The sequence below is a fragment of the Vicia villosa genome, linkage group LG3 (genome assembly GCF_029867415.1).
Source record: "Vicia villosa cultivar HV-30 ecotype Madison, WI linkage group LG3, Vvil1.0, whole genome shotgun sequence".
In the NCBI taxonomy this organism is placed as follows: Eukaryota; Viridiplantae; Streptophyta; class Magnoliopsida; order Fabales; family Fabaceae; genus Vicia; species Vicia villosa.
In genome coordinates this window covers 56,557,514-56,576,589 of record NC_081182.1, presented here as the reverse complement: position 1 = coordinate 56,576,589, position 19,076 = coordinate 56,557,514, and the positions used below count along the sequence as shown (strand labels likewise).

General features: G+C 39.3%; 1 protein-coding gene across 1 annotated transcript; it reads right to left on the bottom strand.

The window, feature by feature from the left end:
- Positions 1-13,055: 13,055 nt before the first annotated feature.
- LOC131658107 (CAX-interacting protein 4-like) lies at positions 13,056-13,520 on the bottom strand. Its single transcript, XM_058927441.1, has one exon. It carries the CDS (start codon positions 13,518-13,520, stop codon positions 13,056-13,058), a length of 465 nt encoding a protein of 154 aa, XP_058783424.1.
- Positions 13,521-19,076: the final 5,556 nt, after the last annotated feature.

Genomic DNA, 19,076 nt, shown 5'->3' with positions numbered 1-19,076 from the left:
ATATCCTTGCGTTTTAATGTTACCTTTTGATGTTAACAAGCTCCTGGTAGTATTTAGTGAGGACGTGAATCATTGAGGCGAAGTTTTGAAGCCTGGAATGCATTACACCATTGTTAGGGCATAAGTATGCTTGCTATTCGAACTCATATTTGCAGGCCGTTCCATGACAAAAGGACACCACCATGAGATTCAGGACAACCTAATTAATTGATCTGGGCAGAAAGTTCATTGGTCTAACGTTGTTTTCGGAGATTTTAATGTTCAAAGGTTTTTCCGCAACTGGATTCGCAGCAAGATGCGTGACTGAATCCACAGGTAATATGAAGAGGGTGATGAATAGTGATTTCGACCCGTTGACTGCGCGTGGAGGAACATGAATGGCTGGTCGAAAGCTTCATCTCCTCTCTCTTTACGCGTACGAGTTTAATTGGCCAGTCAATTCAACTATGTTTCTCTCACCGCATCTGATTGGCCAACGTGACACGGGGAGGGACCCACCTCTTGACTTTGCTTTTGAATTCCCATTATCCTTTAAGTTTTTATATAAATTTTGTTAAAGACATATTATTATTGATTGATACGCACAACACAATTGGCAAGGCTTAACATTGGCATAATATAAAACCCAGGTTCGAACCTGGTTGAAGACAATAATTTTTACACTTGCTGACTTCGCCGATTCAGTGCTATACACCTACACCAGACTCCCATGCGTCCTCGTTCATCCACCTTCAGATCTCTTCCGATGCTTGATCAAACGTCCCTGGGAGCGCAGCCCCACCATGGACCCTCAAGACCATACCACACCCAATCATTGCCCAGCTAAGTGTCTTTATTTGTTTTTTTTTAATTTTATTTTTAAAAGCTTTATTTGTTTCCTTTTGTTTTTATTTAATTTAAATGTTTTTATTATTATAATAATTTCACATAATTATTAATTTAATCGAAATTCAATTTTTCTCATAACATTAAAGATACTTGTTTTTAACCATAAAATTATTTTTGTATATACTTTTAATCAAATAATTTTAAATATTTGTTAACCTCGAGGCATTTATCAATCCTGATAGCCTTAGGTTTGTCCTTAAGTTTGTTGGTAGGTGTTATCCACTAACGCATTTTTAAACCTTATAAACCTTTTGGGTCACAATAAGTTTTCTTAAATAAACCTTTTCAGGTTCAGGGTTTGTAAACCTTTTAGGGTTTATAGATCATTCATACACTAAAGTTTTTTTCTTTAGGCGAATTTTTCAGGGTTATCCCGTATCCTCCGACAGCGCGCCGTCAAATCAAAAAGCTAAGTTTCTAATCTTTCTTCTGTTAAATATCCTTTTAATTTTATTTTGCCTTTTTGCCCAAAATATGGTTTACTTCAATAGTCAATGAGTCTCTCCTACACTAACTTTTATTTATTTTCCATCAAATTCTCAGATGATCGGAGTCAATCAAGGTTCGAGGAAGATCAGGGGCGGAGATCAAGATAATTAAATTAATTATTTATATTTTGTATTTTTTAATTCCCCCATCACCGCGGGTGTTTATTGTAATAGCGTAGGAATTTATTTTCTGCCTTTTATTTTTTAATTTCCCCATCCGAGGATACCTAAAGCAATGTTGCCTTCAAAGTTATTGAAACTCCCTCGATGTTGCCTCGTCCCTATTGCTAAGGTATCCTCGCGTGATGCCAAAAGATATTAAATGACTATTTTATCCTTCCCTTAGACTACCTACCCTCATTATGGCATGGGACAGTCTTATGGCGAACGATTACTCTCGATGACCCTTCACATCAAATTGAAAGACTTCCTGCCCTCTCATGGTATGGATAGATCCTTTCAAACGAAAGACTTAAAGAACAAGAAAGACAACTTAGGGTAGGTAGTTCTTAATTTCTTGCTCACACATTCAAAATCAAATTACTTTTCACACCTCTCTTTCCAAAACAATTTCAAAAAGGCTACGCTTATTTACAAGCTAAAGTCCTTATTCAAATCTTTTCCTAAATCATACACGACACTTCTTTTCAAACGATTCAAACAAATAAGTGAGCTAAGCAATTAAGAGCCCATGGATAACCATTGATGCAAAGAGTGTCTTACACCTTCCCTTTGTATAACCTACCCCCCGAACTCAAAATCTTTCAAAGGTCTTTCCTGTTCTTTTTGCCTTTCCAATTGGATAAAATAAAAGTCGGTGGCGACTCTTGCTATCCGCAACATTTTCTTAAAAGTCAGTTCACCGTATTACACTCATAAACTCGGTTGTAGATGTCCCTATACGAAGTCAACTCTGAAATAAGTTCTCATCGAATAAGAGTGTGATTTTCTTCTCTTTTTTCGAGTAAACTGGCAACGGCCCGATACCCATAATTACCATCGGTACCTGTCGCACCCTAAATTTTGACCTAAGTTTTCTTCATTTGATTCATTTGCATTAGCATCGATCAATTCGTTTGCATCATTTGTATTTTTTGTGTGTACAAATTAATAGTCGACTGTTTATTGATCTAGTCGTCTTGCTAATCACGTCACATCCGAATTGTGACCGATTTTCACACTTTGGGTATTTATTTTTTCTTGCATCATTTGTTAATTGGATTAATAGTCAATTTTGTTATTATTGAAATTAATATTTCTTTTAATAATTTAATTAATTATTAATTTAAGTTAGCACAGTAAATAATATTTGCATTTTTTATTTTTTACTTAACTTTGCATTCAAACGTTATAATAAAGTTTTAACTAACTTCTACTTTCATAAAAAAATCAAAAAAATATATAATTGTTTTAGTGTTAAATAACATTAGTAATAATAAAGTAACTTTTTTATTACATTTTTCTTGCTTTAGCAAATTACAGAGAAAAAAAAACAAAATTTGTGTTCTTCTTTTCTTGACACCGATTTCCACCACCCCATCTTCATATAACTCCAAACCAAATGGTCCAAAAAACCTGCAAAAAGCTGCTCCACCAACACTGCTCCAATCTATCCAAAGTTTCAAAACTTCAATAGTTTTCCCCCCAATTCCATTGGATTTATCTATATAACAGAGGAGAAAACACAGTAAAAAAACCTCTGCAGAAAATTCTTATAGTCTTCCTCCAAAGCCTAATACAAACCTTAAACTCACAACTTTCAACCTTTGCTCAACCATTTCCGAACACTCAGTCCAAATCGAAACCCTCATAAAACCCTATCAAATCACTCAGAACCAATCTCAACACACGAAACCTTTCAGGTACCTCACCCACGTATCCACTCACTCCCACCACACACAACCATTCACAGCAACCTAACCATTTCCACCGAATCATCACTCACAAAATCTCAAGCTCCCAACACAACACAATAACGTAACATTTTGCAACGGTCAGAAACACAACAACACGACATTCATGAATGCAAACCTTCAACCTTATAACCCATCCTCATAAACCTCACCCAACTAATCGGTATACGCTTTCAACCTCACAATACACTCTTCACTCAAACTCAAACTTACCGTATTCACTCACAACAAACACACCTGGTTCAACATAACAAAAAACGCACACACACCACAAATCAAGCGCAGCAGCAGACAGAAGAAAAGAGAAGTAGAAGAAGTTGCACAACAGGAAATCAATCACAGAAGAAGAAATACCTTGAGAGATCGAGAGTTTGAGAGAGACGAGAGACGGAGAGCAGCAAGAAAGTGAGAGAACAGAGTGTGAGAGCGTCAACAGAGAGAAATTGAAGGAGATCTCACGATCTTCAGAGGAAGGAGGCGGAGCTGATAATTAGGGTTTTTCAGTTCCAAACCCGTTTCTGTGTTTTAGTGCAAGAGGTACTGGATCTGGGTGAAACCGGCTGACCCAGATTTATTTTTTAACAAATTAGTTTTTGTTGATATCATTGGGCCGTTGTCAATTCTCCTCCTTGGCCCGTTGTTGTTTATCTTTCTTTCCTATTTGTTTAAGTTCTTGCAAATAAAAAACCATAAAATTTAGTTAGTGTTTTCATTTCCCTTTACCTAAATATTTTCAGAAAAAATAAAACAAAAAAATTAAGCTTTGATTTCTTTTTTTTATTTTAATATTTTCATAAAAATACAAAAAAAAAAAAGATTTCTCTTAGATGTATGGTTAGGATTTTCTTTCAAAAAGATTTTCCTTTTAATTTGTTAATCTCATTTCTCACTTCAAACAATTCCGTTAAAACCTTGGTTAACATCAAGTATCTTTTTCAAAACTTCTTTTTTCAAAGTCAAAAACTTCAAAGAAGCTTTCATTAATTGAATCGAGTTTAATCTATAATGGATGAAATTAGGAGGGTTTGTACGTACTTGTACGAGTTGTCCTAAAAGTATTTGGGTGATGACCGTTAAGCTTTTATTCGAATACTTGGATTCCATTAAAGATTCCCTTCAAACTCGATTAATTTTTCAACTCATCAAATCATTCCTTTCATCACCCAAGTGTGAATCTTTTCATAACAAATCTTGGTCAATACCAAGTTCCTTTTTTAATCAAAATGTTTTTTACAATCGAATCGAGTTGAGTCCACAATGGATGAAATTAGAAGGGTTTGTACGTACTTGTACAAGTTGTTCTAAGACATTTAGGCGATGGCCGTTAAGCCTTTGTTTGAATGTTTGTATCTCATTAAGGACTTCTCAAAGCTCGAATCGTTTCAATCTCTTTCACCACCCAAGAGTGGTTTGTACGTACTTGTACAAGTTGCTCTTTCAAGCATTTAGGCGATGACCGTTAAGCCTTTGTTTGAATGCTTGTATCCCATTAAAGACTTCATCAAGCTCAATTTAGCAAATACTCCTTCAAGTACTTTAGGCGATAGCCGTTAAGCCATTGTTTGAATGCTTGAGTTCCACTCTTTTTTCATAAAACACATTCAATTCAAATTCAACTTTCTTCGCCCAAGTGCGAAGCACATTCAAAAACTCGTATTCCCTCCCAAGTGCGATTAGACCCATAATATCTATCAACAAACTCGTAGTTTTTCCGAACTAAATTCGCTCTGATTCTTCCATTGAAGATATGTAGGCACAAGACTCAAATGTCTTGGCGAGCACACAAAATAAAAAATATAATTTCGTAGCCTTGAACTACGAACGCTCTGACTTTCCCATTGCACGAGGGAATACGTAGGCACAGGATTCAAATATCTTGGCGAGCACAATAATAAAAAACCCAAATCCCGTTTCTTTCTTATTCATATAATAATTAGAATGCAAGTAGATAATAAGCTAACAATTAATCACAAGAATAACTAAATGGGTCCCATCGAGTACGATGGAGGTAAGGGGTGCTGATACCTTCCCCTTACTTAACCGACTCCCGAACCCAAATTTGGTTGCGATGACCATCTTTGTCCATTACATTTCATTTGTGGGTTTTATCAATATTTTCCCTTTCCCATTGGAATAAATAAAAGTTGGTGGCGACTCTGTGTGTTACAATTTCGTGGCGATGATTTTTTGACCCGCGACAGTACCCACACCAACTTATTATCAATATATTTGTGCATAAACACTGGCATCTCATCAATGTAGATCATCAGAGGGTTTTTAATCGGAGGTGTTTAAGGCAGCTTTGATATATGTGCGTCTTTGTTAGCACTACACTTGGACTTTGGTGTTGGTGAATCTAGGATCAATGCATCAACATGTTCACTATAAGAAGGATTTTGTTTTGTTGATGTGTCATCTTGTGTACTTTTCGCCTTTTTAGGCGGACCCTTGGTTTTAATCGGTTGAGATTGAGGTATCAAATCAGTGGTTTCTGGAAATGCAATTTTTTGCAATTGTTCTTTGATGTGCAATTTCATGGTGTAACCCGCTTTAGAAAACTTATCCATTATCTCTTCCAACTTGAAGGAGATGGTAATTTTGGATTCACCCTCTTTCGCCGGGTCAAAATCAATAAAACGGACTTTTTTCCAATGATCGATTACTTCATCCATGCGTACCAGGGAGTTCAACGTCATATTTGAAAAGTACACAAGCACATGAAAGCCCGTAAATTGTTCTAATTGTACACCCACATTTTGAACTATCGGGACCCGTTGCTTTCGCCTGTTTCACTTCATGAAAAACACAATTCAATACGGCACGGGATATGTTGTAAATCAATTGCGAGTAGAGATTTTTACCCTTAAACCAGTGTTCCACAACCGTCTTGCTCCGACCAAACGATGTTTGAATTTTATTATGTTGATTTTGGAGCATTTGGTTCACGGTGTCTTATCCCCTACACAAATCCCCATTGCTATCACCCAACCATATCTTCAATGCCGCATGTGTGAATTCAACTCAGTTAGTTGTAGTGCAACCAAGATGTCTAACTCGGCCCGTCCAAGCACAAACAACTTTTTCTTTTACTTTTCCAAGGATAGTAGTTTCGACGTAATTAAGAAAAATGTTCAATCCAACACACAGTGACCGGAATTGGACCACTTTCTCGGTATACAAGTCTTCGGAACGTGCATCTAAAATCTTCCTCCATGGGGTCATTATCTTGTCGACCACAACACCAACTTTGATGATGTTTTCGTTGCCAGCCTTTCTTTCTTTCGTGCCAACCGCAAGTTTGAGCTTATATCTCACATTTGAGCTTATATGATACCGACAAAGTATTGTGGTTGATGTCGGAAAGACAATACCGACCGCATTCATAAGAGCATTATCTCGATCGTTAACGATGACATTAGGCATATTCTTTTGATCAACCAACAAATTCTTACATATTACCCAAATCCCATGTAAAGTTATCTTCTTTCTCACATTCCAAAAAAGAAAATCCAATTGAATATGTCTTGTCCTTGGAGGTCACACCAATAATTTATAGAAGCAGAAGCCTATACTTGTTGGTCTTGTACGTCGAATCAATTACAAGGAAGGTTGGAAATGTGTTGAAAAACTTTATACTTTCGGGATAAGTCCAAAATATGTCACGAACGGTAACATTGTCCTCACAAGTTCTGAAGCTTGAAGCATATTGGTTATCACCCAAAAGTTTCAAAAGGTTTTGCATTTCGGACCTCGTACCCATTTTCTCAACTTTAAGATTGTAACGTTCATTGTATACCTGCTTGATATTTGAAACACTATCAGGTTTTTCCGCTTCAAAATAGCAAATATGTTTCTCGGCGCAACTTTGATTATCGATAATTCTGAAATAACATCTTTCTCTTGGCGGGACAACTGACATGCAATTTGATGCCCGTGTAGCTTAGTTTCCAATGTGTGATTATGAAGTCCACAAATGACGCTAAAACGCCACAAACTGTCAAACCTACAAGATACATGCAACTTAAACAGACACACACACTCTCTCGATCCCGTGTCATCGTGTTTTAACTTCCAGTTTGTTCGAACATACTTCCCACCCCTCTCGTAATTTAACATAACAAAAGATTGCCTTCTACTAGCAGCATTGTCAGACCTTAATATTACAACGCCAAATCCAAGTTTACTAGTTTCATTTTGGACCCAATCTAGCAAATGTTCACGACAAGTGAAAGTCATATCATTTGTAAATTGTGGTCGAACATCCACCGCAACGACATTCGTTTTAACATCGTTAATTGCCTCTTTAGGCTCATCACCGACAATATTGTCCAGATGCACCATACCTAACATATGCACAAAACATACATGTTGTTAAAACTGTTTTTTTAAATTCTGCAACAGAGCTTATTTCAAAAGTGAACTTCCGAAAACTGTTAGGTGGTGTATTTTGGAAGTGCATTTCCGAACTGGCGTAGTTTCTTCAACAACAAATCAACATCAATGCAGTGGAATAAGAGATGAAATAACGAAAATTTACCTCAAATTGTAGCTTTCTGTACTCTCTTTGGTATGATGAACCACTTGAAATTTGATTTGGAGAAGAAAAATATATTGAAAATGATTGAGGTTTTGGAGAGGGTTTGAGTTTTGTTTGGAGGAAAATGAGTGAAATAGTGAAGGAGGGAAAATGGTATATGAAGGATTTTTTCGAAAATGCTTTTCCGAAATAACACATGACATTTTAAATCCAACGTTTAAATTGGAAAATATGTGATTTCGGAGATGCATATCCGAAAATAGCTAAAATGGGTGATTTCGAGATGCATCTCCGAAATAATTAAAAATATGAAAATGTGTTCGAAAATGCATCTCCGAAACGTATTTTAGAGTTTTCAGCAGGATTTTCACCTCATATGAGTGTACAAAGAAATTTTCCATCTTTTTAATGGATGGATGAATATTTATCCATCCACTAAACTAATTTAAATATTTTAATTATTTTATAAATTTTAGAAATTTTAGAAAAATTGTTTTTTTTTAATTTTCCTAAAATAGTTTTTTCTTAACTGCATATTTTTTTAATTGTTCTTTTTTTTTTTTGCTTTATACCACCGGTTTACTCCGGTTCGAGGGCGAGTTCTGACATCAAGTGGTTACATCTCCCTCCCGATCTTCTTAATTGCATATTTTTTTAATTGTTCTTTTTGTTGGCTTTATACCACCGGTTTAGTCCGGTTCACCCCATATTTTTTTAATTGTTCTTTTTTTTTGGCTTTATACCACCAGTTTGTGTTTTTTTTTTTGCTTTTATACCACCAGTTTATTCCGGTTCGAGGGCGAGTTCTGACATCAACTGGTTTCATCCCCCTCCGGATCGCAGTTGCAGGAATCGAACCGTAGTTCTCCCTACCAAGTCCAGCGCCAATCACCACTGAACCAACTAAAGATTGATTTTTTTTAATTGTTCTTTCAATACAGTGTTTATTAATTTTACAATACACCTTCATTAATCTCTAAAACATATTGTAAATTTTTAAAACTTATATTTATTCGGCAATATGAAAAGTGGATTGATAAAAAAAAAAAATCTTTATCTACCTCCCTATCTTCTTGGTCACCTCTGACGAAAATCCCAAAATACCCCTAAATTTCAGAAATGCATTTCCGAAGTCACTTTTTTATGAAAAAATGGTGATTTCGGAAATGCACTTCCGAAAAACATCAAAAAATAGGTGTTTTTGGAAATGCATATCCGAAAACACCTATTTTTTGGGATTTCAGAAGTATACTTCCGAAAATAGACATGGGGTTTTCTGTTGAAAGTTGCTTGGAACAGTAATGTTTCTTTCTCACAAACATTATGTACACTCTTCTACTTCTCCGCCTTAAACCAGATTTTTGCAGCTTATCCTTGAAACAGACATATATTGGCCAATCTCTTTAATTCTATCATCATTAACCATAAAATTTCTGAATATGGTATTAAATAAAAAATTAACCCAATAAAGTTTAATCAACCTAGAGATCTTGTTATATGAATGATACAGAAGCTTCAGAAGGGTTTCAAGTTCTAGACTTTCAGTGGTATTTTATTGAGATTGAAATTGTATGTTTCATGACTTTCTGTATCTTTGCAGGATTTGTATCTCTCCAAGATTAAATTTCAAAAATTTCATAAATGGGTCTTTGAAAATAAGTTTTGTAGTATTCTACACAAATGAATTTATTGTCCTATGAAAAAGAAGAAGGAAAAACGAGGGTGGTTTCACAATTTCTTTTCAAGATGCTGGTGATGACGGTGAAGGAGGAGTGTTCACCATGTCTTTTTTAGGAAGTATCTTCCGAAACCCTTAAAAATGGATGTTTTCGAAAATGCATTTCTGAAAACACCCCCATTTGATATTTTTGGAAATAGATTTCCGAATTCTGAAAAAAATTTAAAAAAATTATTTCGGAAATGCATTTCCGAAGTAGGAGTATTTTTAATTTTTCGCTGGGGTGGTTCCCATAGTGAGGTCAATAAAGAAATTATCTTGATAAAATCCTTTTTTTTCCGTCCGCCCACGGTTTATATTGTCTATATTGAATCAGGATCTCCGCATATTTAATAAGGGGACAACTTCTCTACCCATCTAAAAAAGTTGGGTAGTGTACCTTCAACCAATCATATATCACCATTTAATTTTATTATCTTTAATTCTTTATTAAATTATACACTTTTTGATTGTTTTTAATGTATTTTACACTAAGGGTAACTCTACCCAACTTTTTGTGTTGGGTAGATAAGAATTCCTTATTTAATAATTAAACTTTAAATTGTATTGTGTTGGCTTAATTAAAATATGTTAAACAATTTATTTTCTATTCAATATATTTTTATTTCGTTTGTAAATAAAAAGATATCCACTATCAAGAAACTTAATATTTGCTTGTCATTGAGTTTATGCGGGGTCTATGTTTTAGATTCGTATTTTCGTATTGATTAGAATTTTTTAATTTAAAACTTTATTGCATGAAATTATATATAAAAAAAAACATATTTGATATGTTCAGATTTTATATTTTTAAAAATCATATGATGTTTTGTAAAAATAACAAAAGTCAACATATATAAGGTAATTATATATAAATTATGATGTTTTTTTTAAATGAATTATGATGTTTTTTTTTAAATGAATTATGATGTTACTATATCAAAATACCGAACCACCACAACATCGTAACACTCATTTTCTCTTCAAAAATAAAATTTGATTTTGTTGCTCATTCACCTTCCTATAGAGAATCCAACAAAAAGTAGTGGATTATGTTAGCTATTGTTTAAATTTAAACAATAGCTAACATAATCCACTACTTTTTGTTGGATTCTCTATAGGAAGGTGAATGAGCAACAAAATTAAATCTTATTTTTGAAGAGAAAATGATATATATATATATATATATATATATATATATATATAAATTTAAAAAAAATTAATTAACTTCTTTTACAAAAATATATTTTAAGTATTTAATTATAAAAACTGTCAATTAGTTTTAAAATAAATAACTAGACACCTTGCCACGAAGATGAAGGACGTGTCTTCGTCAAACGCAAAAGGTCCTGAAACTTTTCCCCATGCAATCGAGCAAGTCCCGTCGCTTGCGAAAGAGATGAAGGTTGTTGAGCCAACACTTCACGGTGGATTTCAGTCCAATCCCGAAATGAAACAGCTCAAAAGGTCCTGTATGGAGAGGCCAACGATGCGATTGGCAAGGGTTTCAAACTCACCAACGATGCGACAGTGATGCATTCAGCCTCCGGAGTACGATGGTAAGAGAAAAACTGAGTAATCTTGAAGATCCAACCAAGAGGATCCACTCCATTGAAACGAGGGACATCGAGTTTGAGGATGTGGGGCGGAGGATCTGAGCTACGAGGGTTGGGTGGCTGAATAGCTTCAAGTGTGGGAGAACCACGCTCAAGAGATTCAACACGATGGGTGACCTCATCCATACGAATGTTGAAATGATCTTGAAAACGTGTGATAACCTGAGCCAAATCATCCAATTTCTCGCTGGTGGAACGAGTGACGACATTGGCCATGTTTGGATAAGACATGAGCAGGTTCAGTAGTGAAAGCACCACTGATAACAGTAAGGACTGTTATCACTCTGCAATTATAGGAGCAGAGAAAACCTTCTAAGAAAATAAAGAGAAAGAGAGAGAGTTAGAGCAATTTCTTTCATATCAATTTCAGGAGCTAATGGCTCACTTAAATACAGCTCAAGCATAACAGAAAGATTTGCTAAATCTATTACAAAATGGGAATCTAACAAACTTGTAATGAGTCAGCATTCTTCTAGATCTTTTCTTCACTAGCAGCCAAAATAGTCACATAATCCTCAAATCTTTTAGGAGTTCTGATTGTTCTTTTTGTCCTTGGGCCTTGCTCTTGATTATTTTCCACTTCCATTAGTGGGCCACTGTCAACACTGTTGGGCCTTCCCATAATAATCATTTTAATCAAATTCTAATTTTGGAAGAAAATTTATTCTAACTAGTCTAATACATTTAAAATATATCTTGGCTCATTAATTAAAAAAGAATAAATAAAATACTAAGATTAAAGATGTATATAGAAACAAATATGGTGTAAAGAAGGGAAAATTGGGGGTGTTTTAGTTAGTCATTTTTTGGACTATTTGGTTGACAAGAAATGGTTTTTGTTTTAAGAATGAGACTTGGAATATAAACAACATTGTTTGGAATATCAAATTTTTGGCATGGAGGTGGTCTGTTTTTGGCGATAATGCTCATTCTAATTGTAATTTTTACAACTTTAGCAAAAACCCTTTGTCTTTTATGTCGTAGTTTTAACTGGTTTGTATTATTGTTTTGTCGGTGGATTCGACTGTTTGTGTTGTATCAAGGTTGGAGAATCCTTTGTTTTCTCTTTTATTGAATCCTTGCTTATAAAAAATATGGTGTAAAAAGATTAATGGGAAAATAAATTTGGTCCAATACAATAAAATATAGTGCAGAAAAGTGAGTAAAAGAAGGGTGTAAAAAACAAAACAGTAAATAAAAATCTTATTTGGTCCCTCACAAAAATTTCACAATTCAAATTAGTCTCTCACGAAAAAAGACTCAATTTAGGGCCAGTTTGTTTCAGCTTTAAAAAAATGAATTTTTTCTTTGTATTTTTTAAAATAGATTTTCTAAAACCGTTTTTTAAAATGTTACAAATTTTTTTATATTCATTTTTTCTAAAATGAAACACTAATTTTGACAACTAGCACAAGGCATGCTAAAATTATTTAAGATACAATATGCGAATGTTATAGAATTTAAAAACTGTTATGCTAATGTTACAGAATTTGAAACCTGCTGCATACTGTATACTACTCCAATTCAAACAACAAAACAACCTCCTATAATGAGCATCATTTCCCCCAAAACTGATAGCCCAGAAACAATAGTTGATAAGAGCATTACAAGAAAAATCATTTATAACAGATTATAGTCATTCATTTACTCCTTGTCAAATATAAAATTTAAATCAAATTCTCAAAAGATTTCCGTGTAATTATTTCACAGTCAGAGACATTGAAGATTTCTGACGTTTTTTTGGAGTAACAATGTGAGGGGCAATATTGATATAAATAAATAGTGTATCAACAATACTCAAAAGAAGAACAAGATTCAAGAACAAGAAGACTCTTACTTGAAATCTCTCCTGGAGATTTGGTCTTTAAGCTGAATAGCCTCTTCCACCCTTCTTTCTTATTCCCTTTTCTCTCTTTTCCTCCTTCTTCTTCTTTCCCCTTCATCCTCATTCCCTCTCTCTATCCTCCTCCTCTTTCTTCTCTCCTTCCTCCTCCTTTCTTCTTGTAAATCATAACTCTCTGAACTTGAAGAGTCAGAAGTAACAACATCTCTTCTCTTCCTCCTCTTTCTTCTCCCCTTCTTCCTCCTCCTCTCTTCTTGTAAATCATAACTCTCTGAACTTGAAGAGTCAGAAGTAACAACATCTCTTCTCTTCCTCCTCTTTCTTCTCTCCTTCTTCCTTCTCCTCTCTTCTTGTAAATCATAACTCTCTGAACTTGAAGAGTCAGAAGAAACAACATCTCTTCTCTTCCTCCTCTTTCTTCTCTCCTTCTTCCTCCCCCTCTCTTCTTGTAAATGATAACTCTCTGAACTTGAAGAGTCAAAAGTAGGAATGTCTCCTCTCTTCCTTCCCTTCACCATTTTTTCTCAAAAAAACTTTCAGAAAAAATGTGGTGTATTTGTAAGGTCAAGACGACATATAAAACATGTTAGAGCAATATGTAGTGTTCCTCCCATATTCCATTCCGTACCCGGTTTGTTTTTGGAGGAATGTTAGAGCAATATGTAGTGTTCCTTCCATATTCCATTCCGTACCCGGTTTGTTTTTGGAGGAATTGGATCCTCTCAATTTTTCTCTCTCATGTGCCTTCTCTCCTATTAATTTTAAACCATATTCCATTCCGTACCCGGTTAGATTGAAATTAACTTGAAGGTTACAATAATATTATACCTAATCTCACAAATACAACGCAAAATATTATATCGAATGGAACACACTACCATATTTTATTCAGAAAGTTTTCTGTACATGATTTAGATTCTTATTTATAATTAATTTCTCTTTTCGTCTTTTATTTATTTTCTCTTATTTTTGTCATTTATTTTATTTTCATTCGTTAATATAGTGGAATATGAGTTGTCCTTCTACTATGGTAATCTTCTTCTTCTTTTTTTGGTAATTAAAATTCCTATAAACATAATCTATTGATCCTCTATATTATTATTATTATTATTATTATTATTATTATTATTATTATTATTATTATTATTATTATTATTATTATTATTGTTCTGGACTGGGCCAAGGTTAGGCCCAACATAGTTTCGGCCCAGTAAACCTCAGAGGCCCAGGTTCCTCTGTGGCCCGCCTCTGTGCCTAGGATGCCCACTTTAGACATGCTCGGCAAGACCGTATCCACGGACCATGTGACGCCCGGCAGGATCATGTACTCCCCGCGAGCCAACGCCCGACACTAGCATTCCCCACGAGCACCTTCGTTGCCGAGGACCCTGTTCCGCGCAGGGCTCCTTCATATCCAACCCTCCGAACAATACGGATTCCACGTGGCTCCTAAAAGACCACGTCTCCCTTGAACTTCGGAGCGGTTAACCAGGACAGAGGGCATGCACGCACCTCCGATATTTCCGCTCAGGAAACCTGGCAGTCTCCTAGTTGGGCTTGGGAATCCAACCCAATAGCGAGATCATGGCCCAGCGCTGGGGGCTATAAATACCCTCTTTGACTAGAGGGTCAGGTATTCACTTCTTACTCACTTTTATCTAGTACTTGCGCTCCTTTGCTCGTCAACTTACTTTGGCATTGGAGTACCTTGCAGGTACACCCCCTCCTCCTTCCTAGAAGATCCAGTTCGAGCAGCTATCGACGATCCTTCTGATCAGGTACGATCAGTGGCGCCGTCTGTGGGAAACTTGCTTCCCATCTTTAACAAACAAAGATCAAAGCTAATCCTTTTCCGATCGTCATGGCTGACAACAACAACAATATCCCAAGCTCTGATCCCTTCCTCCTACAACAGCTGATCGAGGAGTCCACCCGCGAGGTGGTGAATCATCGTCGGTAGGAAGGTCTTCGGTAGAAAAGGCCCGGGCATGAAACCTCACATCTCGGGAGTCAGCCGACCCAGGGCACTCAGCAGCTGCAAGTCCTTCAGCAGGTTCAAAACGTTGAACAAGTCCTTCCCGAGGGACACGTTCACAACGGAGAAGACGAGCAGGCCCGAACACACAATGGGCTAGAGCAGCCCCAGACTGTGATTGAGACTGACGCCAGAGACGGGCATGCTGCCTCCTCATTCACCCACACCTCCGACAGGCGGAGAGCCCGTCACGAAGAAGAGGAAGAGCCGCTCAACATTCCTGAGGATGCGGACCCCATCACCGTCCGTCTGCTCAAGTAATTGCAGAAGACGAACAAGCTCCTCCGACTTTAGGACGACCGCATCCACGAGCTGGAAAGGAAGCGAAGACACTGCTCCCCTCCACGAAGACACAATCGGTCGCGTTCCTACTCCTCCTCGCGCTCGCCACCGAGGAGACACCGTCGGCGTTCCCCATCTTCTTCACGCTCTCCACCGAGAAGATATCGCCGTCGGAGAACATATTCCCGCTCTCCACCAAGAAAGAGCAGGAAGAATCAGAGACCAAAAACCACTGAAGAAAGAAGCCTCTCCCCCGAACAGGGTCGTTGGGGCCCTTCCAAAGCTGCGCTGAAACCCCGTGAGCGTCCCCCTCGGGACAATCGCGCTAGTCCGGACAACGACCAAGGAAGACCCCGGCGAGGCAGACACTCAACTTCACCGGGACCGAGTGACGAGGAGGACTTCCGCAGCCCTTTGTCCGAGAGCATCCGGAGGGCCCACCTCCCTCGGGGGATGGAAAAACCGCCAGTGTTGGACCAATACGACGGAACCACTGACCCCGACGACCGTATTCAGAGCATCGAAGCGGTCATGGACTATCACGTCGTCAAGGGTTCTATCAAGTGCCGCATCTTCCCGACCACCCTCAGTAAGGGAGCAATGACTTGGTACAGAAATCTTCGTCCCAACTCCATCCATTCCTAGACCGAGCTCAAAGAACTCTTCTTGAGCCACTTCACAGCCTCCCGACGACAACCGAAATCTGAAGCCAATCTCGAGGCCGTGATACAAGGACCCAACGAACCTCTTCGGGATTACCTCGACAGGTTCAACAAGGAGGCCTTCCAAGTGCAAACGTCCGACTACATGAAGAGATACCTCTTAGAACGAGGACTTCTCCCCGGAAGTGACTTCAAGAAGGCCATAAAAATTAAGAAGGTGCACACTATGAACGCCCTCCTCCGCAAAGCAAAGGCATTCATCGATTTCGAAGAGGGAGAGGCAGCCGCAATCAAAGCTTCAAAGGGCAATGACGCTGCTCGCAGCTCAAACCTCGATGACTCAGGATCGCGTCGAGGACAAGATAAAACGAGAGACGATAGGTCCCGAGACACCAAAGAGCGTCGAGGACCGGCTGGACGGTTCAACGACTACACTCTCTTGAATATCTCGCGTGAGAAAATCCTGGCCGACTGCCAAAATACCGAGTTCAAGAACTCGAGCATCAGGCCCCCGAAGTCGAATCCTACCAGAGCGGGGACGGACAAATCCAAATACTGCAAGTACCACAAGAGTCACGGGCATCTGACCGACGAATGCATACACCTCAAAGATGTCATAGAGACCCTAATTAAAGAGGGCCGCCTATCGAAGTACACAAAGAAGGGGGAACCTCCCCGAAGGGAACCCCCTCGGGACTCTGACGAGGGTAATTCTCCGGACGGCAGACCGCTTCAAGTCGCGCTATCCATCACTCGACCGGAAGACTTCGTCCCTTCGGTCGGCATGACGACTGCATTCGGCACCTGGGAACACTTCCCGACAGCGATGGTCATCTCCAACGGCGGTGACCCCGGCTCTCTCACTATCAGTTCAGTAAAAAGAAAATTCAACGAGCTGATCAATGCCAATTCGGATCTCGCCCCTACTCTGCGGAAATTCAAAGGAAAATCGGATCCGATCACCTTCTACTTGGAGGAGTTGCCCGGCGGAGCTCCGAACGCTACAATTCCCTTGCTCGTCCGAGCCAGAATGGCGAATTTCGACGTTCGTCGGATCCTGGTCGACGAAGGTAGCTCGGTCGACATCATGTATTCTCATCTCTTCCAAACACTCCAGCTGGACGACTCGCACCTCACTCCTTATGTCGGCTCTGATCTCCAAGGCTTCAACGGAGCTACCACCAAACCGTGGGGTTACGTCGAGCTGATCGTCACTTTCGGGGAAGAAGAGGGATCTAGACAGGTCAAGACGAGATTCTTGGTGATCGACTGCAAGACTCTTTACAACTGCATCATCGGACGCCCTACTCTGGCCGAGCTCACAGCCGTCCCCTCCACCGTGCACCTCAAGATGAAATTCTACACAAAACGGGGACGAGTCGCCACTATCAACGCAGACATCGAAGCCGCCAGAAGAATCTTTGATGCCTCCCTGAAGGGTTTGCAGCTGATAACCCCTCCATCAGACCCCAACAAAAAACCGAGGGCCGAAGACAACCATCCTCGGAAAGATCAACATACGCCAAACGTCAGTTCGATCGACCTAGATGCTCGCTTCACCGACGAAGAGCTGAAGAATGCCGAAGAGAAGAGCCCAAAGGCAACTCATCCCCTCCGACCCATCCCAGACGGGGATTTCGACCTTATCCCGCTGGGCGACAACCCCGACAAAGCGGTAAAGATCGACAAGGACATCCCAGATCTACCGAGGAAGGAGCTCGTAGCATGTCTTCAAGCCAACGCCGACTTGTTCGCCTGGAGCGCAGCGGAAATGCCCGGACTCGACCCTGAGGTCGCCTGTCACCACCTCTCCATTGATCCAGCCGCAAAGGCAGTAGTTCAACGTAGGCGTCGACAGTCTCCCGAAAAAGCGGAGGCTGCCGAGAAAGCTGTAAAAGACCTCCTAGAGGCAAATTTCATTTCTGAGGCCAAGTATTCAACTTGCCTCTCAAACGTTGTACTTGTCAAAAAATCTAATGGAAAATGGAGAATGTGTGTTGATTATACCGATGTTAACCGGGCATGTCCCAAAGATGCTTATCCACTACCTAATATTGACAGGCTGGTCGACAACTCGGCCGACTATAAATTGTTATCGTTTATGGATGCTTATTCAGGTTACAATCAAATCCCCATGGCAAGGTGCGACAAGCAGTGCACGGCATTCATGACCGTGTCGGGCAACTATTACTACAACGTAATGCCCTTCGGACTCAAGAACGTCAGAGCCACATACCAACGAATGATGAACAAGGTCTTCCGAGGAGAGATCGGCGACACCCTCGAGGTATATATGGACGACATGATCGTCAAGTCCCGAGAAGACTCCGATCACACAGCACATCTTGAACGAGTGTTCGAGCAGGCCAGAGCCTGCAAGATGCGCTTCAACCCAGAGAAATGCACCTTCGGAGTACGGGCGGGCAAGTTCCTCGGCTTCTATCTAACCGAGCGAGGAATAGAAGCCAACCCCGATAAATGTCGAGCATTCTCGGAATTCCCTACCCCTAACAATAAAAAATCTATCCAAGTATTAAACGGAATGCTCACGGCGCTATCCCGCTTCGTCGCTAAATCCGCCCAACATGCCCTCCCATTTTTTAAGTTGCTTCGGAAGGAAGCGACCTTTGAATGGTCCGAGGAGTGCGAGCGAGCATTGTCCCATCTCAAACAAGTACTCTCCAAGCCGCCCGTCCTCTCCCGACCAGATAGCAACGAGATTCTATACCTCTACCTGGCCGTCTCAAATGAGGCGGCCAACGCGGCCTTGACCTGAGAAGCGGAAGACGGGCAGAAGCCGGTATACTTCACAAGCAAAGCCCTACAAGGGCCCGAGGTGCGATATCAACAGATAGAGAAAATCGCACTAGCCCTAATAACGGCTGCCAGGAGGCTAAGATAATACTTCCTCGCCCACACCATTGTCGTCCGGACAGACCTTCGACATACAGTACGAGGGTAGGAAGGCACTAAAGGCCCAGGCGCTCGCCGATTTCGTGGCCGAGATGACCTCGATTTCCAACAGCTCGACTCCCACCGGAAATAAGTGGACCATCTATGTAGATGGCGCTTCGAGCAACTCGGGAAGTGGAGCC